The following is a 12,471-nucleotide window of genomic DNA, read 5'->3' on the forward strand; positions in this document are numbered from 1 at the left end:
TTCCTAATTTGTCCACAAAAGTACCAGTGAGAGAGCCTTTTGCTTTCATGCCCCTAAACTTTGGAACTCACTGCCTTTGGATACCTCAGTGGAAAACTCTCTTCTTATTTTTGAATTAAGGAAATTAAGGACCTTTTATTTTTTAAACTGGCTTTTAATTTGGAGTAATGTTAAAGCCTGAATCAGAGTCTTTCTTATTAAAGCTTTATCCTTGGTGCTTTATTTTGTCTTATTTACCTTATTTATTGATTTATTTCTGACATTTTGTTTGACTGCTGTCATTTTTTAAGCAAATTTAAACTATTGTTGTCACTTTTTGTACTTATGGCTTGTTCCTATATGAGGCACTTTGTGATGCATGTTTGTGTGAAAGGTGCTTCATAAATAAAGTTGAGTTGAGTTGAAGGACCTTCTGGCTATTTCAAGCATCATCAGAGACTAAAATGTTACAAATACCACACAAGAGTCAGAAACTTAAAGCTATACCCATGAGAACTTTGTCTCAGACGGAGGCATCTGTCTCCTAAAGGTTCAGATGTGTGAGGTGTACAGGTAGGTGCTGCTGATGCTCCAATCAGGAGGGAAGTCCTGCACCGCATGGCTCTTAATGTGTCTCTGCATGGCCACCAGGCTGCTGCAGAACTCAGGGCACACGGTGCACTGATATGGAGCCGCCCCGCCGTGAGTCCGCAGGTGCTTGATCATGGCCGAGTAGTCCCGTGAGCGCTGACCACAGAGGCGGCACTCAAAGGGTTTCTCTCCTAGGAGCAGAGAGGAGAGAGAGAGAGCGGGAGGGGGGGCAGGAAGGAAGGGGGTGGAGGGGGAAGGGAGGGGTGATCACTTGAGAAAGGGCTGCATAACTTTAGGCGTTTAGTGTATCCATTGCATGCAGTCTGACATGTTTTAATTATAAATGCTGCTATATTAAATGATGGCAATTTATCCAGTCTCATGTGTTTTCCTTTTACAGAAAAAAATCTCTGCCCAAGGACATGGAGACTGCATGAGTTGGGGATTGAACTGCCAACCATCAGATTGAAAGATGACCCACTTTTCCACTGAGCCACAGCCACCCCCTGAAATGATCGGCTATGCTCAGTATCATTGCTTATCACTGTGGCATGTTCACCGTTGATCGATTGGTAATCCTATATCACGCAAGTTACAAGTCTGCGGGTTTCCAGTTCCTGTCAGGTGAGTTTCATGGTATAAAATATAGCAAAGCCATTTAGCCAAAGATGGTTTAAAATGTAAAACATAGCGCTCTGCTTTGGAAGATACCAAACATATTTGGCTTACAACATGCAAAAGTAAAAGCTAAAGTCTTAAAAGCTAAAAACTAAAACACACAGGCAACAACCAAAGAAAAAGGAGCTTGCCATGCTATGCTAACAATGAACCTGAGTCTGACTTGTCTTTAGCACCTATAGTCTTATTGACTGAAGCAACTTGTACACTGGTACTTTAAACTAGTAGTCATCCTATAGTGTTACTTTTCAAAAAAATCCTTTTGTATGTTTCCTGCTCTTTCTACCTGATGACCCAGTTTATCTCACTTCACTTCAGCACTGGATTCCCGGACAGAAAGATGTACACTGAATTTGGAAATTCTGTGTTTATTTTCTATTTTTCACTTTTTATTATTTAGATTTTTTCTGTAATGGCCCACAGTATAAAACAAAGATTATTGTTATCACCGTGTGTAGGAACAGTCTATGATGAACTGGCGCTCTTACCGGTGTGAACTCGGTGGTGCGTGTCCAGCTGATGTTTCAGACTGAACTTCTTGGGACAGCGTTGGCACTGGTACGGTTTTTCTCCTCGGTGTTCTTGTCGATGGGATTGTGGTTCATGCTGCACCACTTCTGCTCTTCCACAGAACCGACACCTTGCGCAGGCCTCACCTGTGTGAACAACACAAAGGAACACCAGTGAATGTGTGAATGTGTGAATGTTGCGGTGGGCCTGCGATAGCTTTTGGCCTGGATTGTCACAAAAACACTGTGTACCAGCTACTGTGGCAAAACTCCTGCAAAAGCCGACAAAAAACCCCTGCGAGTTCATTTATATTCCTTATAACACAGTTAAAGATGCGAGTTCAATTAAGTGCATGGACTGTTTTCGGGTTTCTCTTTCACTTGTCATGTGTGAATGGTTATTAAAGAGCAATTAGATCTGCAGGTCGCCAAAACATTAATTCATTAATGCAAATTAAAGGGAACTAAATTAATTTTTGGAGCCTCACTGATTAGTTGATTAATTAGATTATTCGATTGTTGATTAACAGTTTAAGTCCATCAGGTTTTCACTTCTATATGATTTTAGGTTGAATATCATGTTTTAAACTGATGGTTGGATAAAGCAAAGACTTCAGATGAGGTCATCTCAGGCCTTTTTTAAACCCAAACATGAACCAATTAATGGAAAAAACAATCAATCAATTAAAAATGATATAGTGTGTTTTTTTTCTTCTTGATGCCAAAGTGGACAATACGTCACGCAGGATTGTAAAACTCACTGACTTCCTCGATGTAATAATGTGGCGAGGTTATGAGTAACATATTAGTCAGTTAAATAATTATGTTTTTTTACCCTTTGAGACCCATGTCAACGTTTGGTCAGCATCCTGTTGCAAGACAGCACGCACACAGTTAGCTGCTTCCCTTCCTGTCACTCTGCACGCGCGTGTCTCCTCTGCAGCTACATTTGGTATAGTGATTCTTAAAGAATGAAGTAGGTGTGATTTTGAGGTTAGGTTTGCAACTGTGAATGCTCTCAGTACCTTAGTTTTTTTCTTTTTTGGGTTTCTGAAGTGAAAAAGTGAGGCCCTTATAGTGAAGACAGGATGCTGAAATAAGAGAAGGGGTTAAGGGAGGGAGGGGGCTCTGTAGTAGGGGAAATTTAGAGGATAAGCAAAAACCACAACAAGTGAACACTCACCACTCTAAACACAACCTGCTGAGACCTGCTGCCATTAGCGTGTTTCCTGTCCAATATTTCTCTGCACTTCTCACTTTACATGATCTACTGTCTTATGAAGATAAAGCTGTTATTTTCATTGTCCTGATTAATGTACTTTCAGTTGTAAGGAAAAGCAAATGCATCAGACATCATATAACAAAAGGAGAAACAGGAGTCTACATTAGTTTATATGTTTTGTTTATGTACTGAGTTTTGAGTAAGTGCTAGAATAGTATAAGTTACTGCAATAAAATCATGTGTAGAGCACGTTCACCAAAACCTTATCTGCTGGAACGAGAACATAATGTTCCATAGAGCAGAGATATTAAACATCAGATAAACACTGTTTATCAGCAGGAATGTACACAGCCGGATATCATATATGTACTTACACACATGTACATTCAAACACAATCACAGACTGTGCTTATGTCTGTTTTATAGTATCTTCTATTTTTACATTTTATATAGGAAATCAAATAAGTGTGCTCAGGACAAACCGCTGCTGCGATGCAGTATATACTGTATAGCATGTATGTCGCTGTATCAAACCACAGCACTGCTCCTCCTGCACCAGAGCTCGCAAAACCACAACCCTTTTTTATCACTTTCCATTGCGTAGCTGCGCAGCGGGAGTCTGTCGAGGTTAGGGGTCACGACAGGAACCGACTTACTATCATGTTAACATGATCACTCCTGCGCAGGATAAATGCTGCTACGGCTTTTATCTAACCGTAGAGTAAAAATAGTGCTATGATCATTTAAGCAGTAAGCTTTCTGTGTGTTATAATCATGTTATTACCTGATGGTGTGGAAGTCGAATCTGTCGGATTAACAACCAGGCTCGCACTGCAGTGTTGGCAGGATTTAACTCTCCCTGTGCTGGCTTTGGGAACCTCCTGGTAACTGCAGAAAACACACTTTCTGATGCAACAGTTGCAAACACTAATTATACAGTTGACAATAAAAATGGAGCTCTAAAGAGGCACAACAGTGGAGAAATATGCACAAATGAAAGTCTCATGTGTTTTCACCCTGCTGCCTTCCTCCTCATCCCCAACTACACGACATTTATAAAGCTTAATCTGAGTAAAAGCTCAAATATAATGTTAAAATAGAAGAAACAGGACACTGATGAAAAGAAGAAAGGCACATGAATGTTTTGAACAGTTTCTTTCTGGTGCAGACGAGGCCGATCGTAACACTGAAACTGTGTTTTAAGTGGGCGGACAAACTTAAATTGTGCAAAGGAGGGGAGAAATTTAGGGGGCTCCCCTTTACACACTGTTTGGTTACGATGCCTGGAACACTGTACAATATGCATACACTTTGAAAAAGAAGGTAAATCATCCAAAAAACAAGTTGAGCTGGTTTCACTCTATGTAGTATCAGAAAAGGAGAGCGGTAAACTCATTCAGATTAAGATCAAACTATGATGTGTTTTAATCGAGGAAAAATAACTTAAATCTTCTATCATATCTAACAGAAAGTTAACATGTCTCGAGCTCTTTGGTGTTATGAGTGGTCGGAAAATTAGGACAATGATTTGTCACAAGAAGAGTATGACAGACTGGCAGGGAAGGGTTAACAGGTGAAACTGCTCTGGTTGGAAAATAAAGAGCACAAACAGCAGTGAGTCAGGTACAGTAGCTGTCGCAGGGGAACAACTGAGCAGATTAGGGGACTCTAAATGAGTCTGCAAGAGGAAAAATAAGGAGACAATGACTGAAAATAATCAACAGAAGTTTCCAAAATCATGTCTGAGAGCCGGCTTACCTTGTCTGGCTGGTTTGATCGGCCCCGGCGAACCCTCTCTGGCTGTGCTTTTTTCTTTTTAACAGGCCTTGCTTGATGATGCTCCCCATCCCGGTCGATCCAGTGTAAAGGTTTGGTGTGTAACGTGGGTGAAAGGCTGAGTAGCCCATTACAGAGTTTTGAAAATGATGGCCGAGTACGGGGAGCATGTGGGGGGTGGAGAGAGGGAACTGGTTTGGGTTCTGAAGAGGGTGAGCCGCAACCAGGTTGGAGTACTCTGCTATGCGCCTCAGGGTGCTCATAGAGCCCCACACGTTTGGGGTGAAAGTCCAGGGGGAAGGGAGAGAGGAGCTGCTGCTGGCAGGCCTGGTTATGACACTGTCTCTGCTGTAGGAAACAGGGGACAGTTTGGCCTTCTTTATCGTGGATGGACTGTTGTTGTTCTTAGCAGGGTCAGAGGGTGAACTGTTCTCTGTCATAACACTGCAGCCTTCCTCCTCCCCCGGGGAAGAATCCTGCCTCAGTTCCTCCTCAACTCGGCCTCCTTTTTTCTCTCCATCCATCTCCTCGTCACTTTCTTCTTCTTCTTTGACATCTGTGATTTCTTTTCTCCTGGCTCTGCAGTGGAGACCGTCCAGCTGCTTCTGGCACTGCTCCTCCAGCGGCCGCATCTCCAACAGCTGAGCGGCTCTGAGCAGCAGGCTCAGGTCCTCCTCAGACACCTCCAGAGCCTGTGTGTAGGTGAAGTCCAGAACCTGCTGGAAGGTGCGGGGGGAGAAGTACTCCAGGGTGCAGTGAACCGGGCTGTCTATGTCTGCTTGGGCTAGCTGCTGCGCTAGTCTCCTGCTAGCACAGGCCAGGACCAGCCGATGAGCTCGGAAAGTTTGACTCTTCACTGAGATTATGGCGTCACAGAGCGACCCTGAGCGACGAAGGGTATCTGCCTGCTCCAGGAAGTGGAAGTATTGGGTGTTGTTGATGCGGATCATTTCTGAAGGTTATAGAAATATAATAATAAGTCTGATAAGAAAAAGTCACAGCAACAAAAAAAGAGAGAGATCCTATCAGATTTGCCCACCCCTAAATGTAAGCAGGAAACTCAATCTGCAAATCAACAGCAGGGATCAGCTTGTGATTAACGGATCAATTCTCTGTGGTTTGTTTTTTCCATCCTTTCCAGGCAGCATCACCTTTAGTGAGAGTTGAGGGGGCAGAATGTACCCGTGCTGACTTGCTTAGTTTGTAATGCGGCGGCTCGGTCTAATAGTCATCTGGATTTTCAACATTTTTATACAAGGGTTATTTATGTTTAAACTTCATCTAGTGTTTCTATCTAACCAGCTTGTTTCCAGTATTCTTTTTTTCACCAGACTCTCAAATATACAGAGAAAGTTGAATCACAACCGTGTCTGATATCGTGTCTGAACGTCTGGTTAATGTGTGGAAATGTGCTCAGTTTTGCGAAAGCTTTGATATTCAGCGCTGACATACACACTCTAAAGCCACAAAGCCCTACCAGTATATGAAACCATGACTAATGACTGTACACTGGAGTAAACATGAGTAAAGTTTGAACATCAACACAATAAGAACGTATCTGGATACGACAAACATCAAATGCAAGAGTGCACAGGGGTGGAATATGTAAATATGTAAGTATGTGACAGAAATATTCGGAATTATACGTCTAAAATAGAAATTACATGGATGAAGAGGCCGCCGCTGTGTGTCGGAACAACCGGAAGCTTGAGAAGCTGTCATCTTCACACAGCCTGAAGTCTATAATGAACTTTTATGATATACAGTGTGTGGTCGGTAGCTGCAGCGGAGGTCACAAGTACTGTGAGCTATTTGCACAATCGCAACCCCGTTGGGCCCTCTGATGGTGACTGTAAATGGAAAGTAGATGTGAAACGAAATGACATTTTGATGCCTCTTTACTGGAATTCTTTTTTTGATGAGCTGACAGATTTGCAAATGCTCTAAACCTCCCTGTGTCGCTAAGCAAATTGAGTTACTGAAAAATGACAGGACAATTTAAGCACCTTAAATGTGGCTTTAAGGTTTTACACAATTTCTGAATTTTATCACATATTAACATTTTATCTGAAAAAAGAACATAGTGCGAAATTGAAAGTGACAGTAGAGCAGCTCCAGTACCACAAGTACAAAGCCCCATGTAATGTATTTGATGAAGGCCATAGCACGAATAAGCGCCCAGTTTAGTATTAATTATTCATTCTAAAGAAAGTGTAATGTTGAGTTCTCAGCATGCAGAGAAATTATCACTCATATCAGTGATACATCCGTTCAGGCAGCACTATTGTCTGCGTCCATGAATATAAAGTAGTCGTCGTTTTTGTCACTACACGACATTTACGGCTGTAGCGCGCTGCCTGTTCGTAGTTCTTATATTAGGTCATGTATAGTTATATATATTACATCAAACAGCTCAGGCCAGGGCTGCAGAATTATTAGCTAATGTAAATGTGATGTTTATGCCACATTGAAATGGATTCTGTTTTATGTCAGTATTTTGTACAGCGCTCATTTTAAGTCCCTATAACTCCTTTATAATAATAATAATTATAATAGTATATAATTATATATAGCATTGTAAATATAATCCATGCATAGTGGCAGCACTATAATGATGTAATTTAGTGCATGGATTCTTATGGTGTTGTGCAATATATTTTATGATGAATAACAAAAGAGCAACTTCCGTTTACATGTTGATTTACTGCAAGAATATCTTGATAATGATGTGTTATAGTGTAATACACTACATTTGATCCAAATGTTGTAATATTTAAATTTTTATTGTTATCATTTTAGACGTGGCGGTATTACGGCAGCGTGCGGAGCAACAAAAAGCTTTACTTTTAACCATTAGATTGTGTTTTGTTGCTGTGTGCTTCATCACACTGATGACATGCCTCACACGTGTGCTGTGTAATTTTGAATATTCAGTAAAGTTTTAATTTTTCTGTGTCCCTCTCGAGGCGGCTGTCTTATAATTCTCTATAATACTTTTATGTTTATAATGCATAAAGTCCTCATCAGCCCTGTCTAAATCTTTCTTATCTGCAGATTTCTTTTCATTTTGTAACAAACTGGCTTATGCAATAATCAAATTCCCCCTGATGCTGCTCCAATCTACAGTGCACTCTTGCAGAGCTGTGACATAGTTAGCAGGTATCTAAGCTCTTTGCAGTTACAGTGCTATGATAATGTTAACACCGTGCATGCATATGTCAGATTTAAACATCTTTAGACGTGACGCGAACTCAGAACAGCTTTACGTTCAAAGGATTGGTGTTGAATGCAGAGAAGCCTCCATGTACTGGAGAACATCAATAGCGGCACGCTCGGCTGTGTTCACTGCAGATCAAAGGTAAGAAATGTTAAAGTGTATTTGTTTGTGGTTTCATGTCTCTGTAACCCCAGAAAGTAGCAAGCTTTGTGAATGAGACACTTACCTGTTGTTTGGTGGATATCGTCCGTGAAGAATGATGATCAACCTCACATCATGACTGTGAAGAGACTTGTAAAGTGACATGTCTGTCTGGGTACAGGGTTTGGTGAGGGACAGGGTGGTTTCCTCTTTTGTCTTTACAGTCCCTCCTCTTCATCTTTTCTCTCCCTTATTGGTTCATCGATTATGGTGTTAAATGGTTTGTTTTTTGAGATAAAAGATAGTAACTTTCTTCAAAATCCAGAAATACAGTTTACACATAAACTTTTGATATTTGGTTTTTGCTTCATTTAGCCTCAAGCATGGAGGACAGTCTACTACTACTACTACTACTACTACTACTGCTAGAATAATATTCTACAACTGTTGTTGGCCTACTGAATGTACGACTAAAATTAATATTGTATTTTATTCATAAGCTAAACAGAAGTAACAATTGAACACTTTTTCTGAAAATTACACCACATAATAAAGCTCTCTCTCTTTCTCTCTCTCTCTCTCTCTCTGTCTGTGTGTGTGATTGAGAAAGAGGGACAGAAAATAGGACAGTGGTTAAAGGCATATTTGCGTGCCCTACTGATGCTGTGTGCCTGTATATGCTGTACCGGTTGGTCACTACATTAATACACTGTTCTGTGCTGAGACAAAAACCACTTCAAAGAGCCTGATCTGGAACAGGAAACATACAGACAAAAGGCCAGTGTTACCTATATGTAGGCTAGGCTTCACTTAAATAGAAATGTCTGCTTCGCCCCTTTCAATATGTCAGACCAAAGTGTGAAAACCTGTAAAAAAATAGGCCAACTGTAGAGAGCTGGTCAGTTTAGCAGAACGAGGAGATTTAGCACACATATGTTTGCCTTTATTTGGCCATTAAACTAATAATTATCACCAAGTTAAAACTACATATGTTTAAAGTAGATTTGATTCACAGAATATTGTCCGTTGAACTGAACAGTATTTATAAAATTCTGTATTATTTATTCTGTAGGATTTTGGTCTTTCTGTAGTATTTGTTTTAGCCATGTTATTTGGTCCTGAGCAACACTTAACCAACTGCTTGACTGTCGATCATTTCAGACAGATGTGCAACATCATTGTCACATTATTTCATCAGTTTATAGGACACAAACCCCAGCAGGCCTCCCACTTTCAAACAGAGCCAACTGTGTTCAAGTGAACACCAATATTGTCTTTACTTTAACACAACAAGTTTCATTTTTGGATATTTATACAAAAATCTTTTTTTAAAATTGCAAACTTTATTTGTACAATCCAGCTGACAGCCAAGTCACCAAGTAGCTGGTGAACATAGACGAGCATTTAGCATCTAAAGAGACCAATTTTCCCTCTGGAGTTGGTGGGGACCAAAATAGAGATAAAAGGTGAGTGAATGTTTGACTTGCAATTACCTGGGGCCAAACTCAAAATGTATCTAAATGTTTCTCTGTGTCTGCTAGATGTCTAAGTGTCTCCTTAAACCTCTGTCATGCAGGTTGTGGTGAGGTTCTTCTGGCCAATATTGCCACTACCAAACAATAAATGATAAAGGCAGTGTACGATCATTTAGGAGAACATCAAAGGACACTCCAAATATAACCCCCCTTCAAATAAAAAACCCAACTAGACCTCATGAAGTGGGGTGTTTTCAGCACAGTCAGATTTGCTGTACAAATTGAAACAAAAACTTTATACCAGTCACTGTAAGCCAAAAGAGCTCCTTACACTTTCCTTTTCAACAGCTGTGGTCGATTGTTGGCTGTAAATTTCAAATATAGAGCAGATGGTCGTATGTCTGAATAATAGAAGAGTGTAAGCTCATGTAAACTCACATGGCAAAAGCCCTTTGAAGTCACATCTGGTATGAATTAAGGAGCAGCAGTAGGAAGATGGAACAGTGTTATGTGCTAAAATGTTGTTCATATTCGAGATTCTGAAAGAAACCGATTCCCTTTGAATTGGTATCAATATAAAAATGTATACTGTTGTCGATTATCCTGTTTATTGTTTTCAAAAATGTGAATTTAAAGAAATTAATGCATACATTTTTTATGTCTGTTTCATTTCAAGGACACAATTATACCGCACATATAGAGTTGAGTGTTATCCGCATAACTGTAAATATATCTGAAACGTTATCCAGATTTAAATTACACCATACATAAAAACGTATTACTGTGAGACTGTGTAGTTGTGGAGAATCGAATACTATTACAAATAGTACTGAGACAACAACCATCCATGAATAGTAATAAAGTGATAGCGTAACAGTTTAATGAGTTTGATCTCATGCAAGCTAGGTTGACCAAAACAAAAGCTGTACCAAGGTTAGTTAGACTGATTATTGAGGAAAAAAGGACATTCACCAGTTAACTGTAATAACTAAAATCTCTTAAACCAAGTTAAACAGAGTTGTTATCAGACAGTTTACAATCTTTAAAATGTGTTGGACATAGATTGCCCTGATGTTTCAGTAGTTCTGATGCAAACATCAAAGTTATACCAAATGTCTCTAGTAATGTTGTCTAATGAATTTTATTAGACCATTACTAGGAAGGAGGATAAAGTGGAGCAGGCAGTCACATTAAAAGAAGTTTCCATATCCGTATCCATTTCAGTTTGTACACAGTGACAATCAGTCCTATAAATGCCAAAGTTGGTCACGGAGTTCCACAAGGTTCGATGCTCGGATCACTTCCATTTACCTTATTCAGGCTTACTCTATGTAACATCATCAGGAAACCTTCCATGAATTTACAATGTTATGCAGATGATACTTAATTATACCTATCAATGAACCCAAACACTAACTTGAAGCATGCCTAAAGGACATAAACACCTTGTGACTAGCAATTTTCTGCTATTTAACTTAAAGTGATTGGGCTAGGCCCTAAACACCCAAGAGACACGATATCAAATGATATAGCTTCTCCAGATGGCATCATCCTGGCATCCAGCAGCATCATCGTAAGGAATCAGAGATATATTTGATCAGGATATGTCCTTTAACTCCCATATAAAACCAATTTCAAAGACATCACCTACATAACATAGCAAAAATCCGGCACATCCTGTCTCAAAACAATGCAGACAAACTAGCCCAGAAATGTGTTCCTTCTAGGTTTTTGTGCTTCCTAAACTTGCAGGTTGTAGTTATTGCGGATTGTCTGCTGCTCCAACTGTTATAATTGATTAAATCAGTCATACTAGTATACTACTTATACTACTATTTATACTTTGTAAAATAAACAGTGGCTGTTTGGGTAGCATCTTGTACAAGAATGTTCTCTCTGCACATCCGTATAGCTCCTATGCAATACGACATCAGTGTTTTAGGTTACATCAAAGTTAGATATTTTGAATGTCTGAAAAATATAATAAAATTTTTTCAAAATCTTTATTTACAGATACACATTATACACATTTGATCATTTGAAGTACACCAAGTAAAATTTAGCTTGATTCCCCCCTCTTCCTGAAAACACCTAAACATCTCAAAACTGTCACCTTTAAGGTGTTAAACACAGTGAGGTTTTCACAGTTTGAAAAGTTGATGCATTAGGAAAGGAGCAACTGTGACCTTTTTTAGCCTTTTCGCCAGTTCCGTTCTTCTTGTAACCCTTCATGATGACAGTATACTCTAACTCGGCATCAGTATGTGCTGACATTTGGGGCTACTAAGCATACTTGTGTCTGACACACAACACTGCCCAAACCGCTGGACAGTCTGATCTCATCCATTCGTCTGTTGAGAAATTAGCATTATACCAACACTTAAATGTCATATGGGAGGGACACAGCTAGAGCCGATGCACAGGGCTTCACCTACCAGTAATATCAAGACTGTCAGCCCCCCACACCACACTCCTCAGCACCTGCTATCCCCCCCTCACTGTCAGTTAAACAATCCCCATCTGACACCTTAGTGCTGCATCTGTGCTGACTCACTGAGGTGTCTAACCGTGTGGGGTCCATGCACACATTTACATTAGCATGACCTTCAGCACCCACTCATCTGATATGATGTTAATGCTTTATTTCATCATGTATGCATGTGTCATGCATTAACATCTTTGATCCACCTACCAAGGTTTTTAATTTCTGCATACTAGGGGGTTCCATATTGTTGTTTTGCTGAATGAATCAAAGTGTTACTGAACTAAACAAAAGGCACACTCAAACCATGACGTGATAAAAGTCTGGGTTAATATGAGTCGTCTTACATTACCACAGTGGCGGTGTGTAAGCAGGCGACTTCAGAGGAACCACTAACAAGA

The 12,471-nt window shown here is 40.0% G+C and overlaps 1 protein-coding gene across 1 annotated transcript; it reads right to left on the reverse strand.

Annotated features, from left to right (window-relative positions):
- Positions 1–335: 335 nt before the first annotated feature.
- On the reverse strand, positions 336–5,705 carry zbtb32 (zinc finger and BTB domain containing 32). The gene is made up of 5 exons (XM_069655704.1): positions 5,096–5,705; positions 4,738–4,958; positions 3,764–3,860; positions 1,737–1,904; positions 336–761 (listed from the first exon to the last, which is right to left on the reverse strand). Exons 1-5 carry the CDS (start codon positions 5,703–5,705, stop codon positions 532–534), a joined length of 1,326 nt encoding a protein of 441 aa, XP_069511805.1. The 3' UTR covers positions 336–531.
- Positions 5,706–12,471: the final 6,766 nt, after the last annotated feature.

The sequence above is a fragment of the Semicossyphus pulcher genome, unplaced genomic scaffold, assembly GCF_022749685.1.
Source record: "Semicossyphus pulcher isolate SPU_LCO1_2020_fin unplaced genomic scaffold, fSemPul1.0.p SCAF_9, whole genome shotgun sequence".
NCBI lineage: Eukaryota > Metazoa > Chordata > Actinopteri > Labriformes > Labridae > Semicossyphus > Semicossyphus pulcher.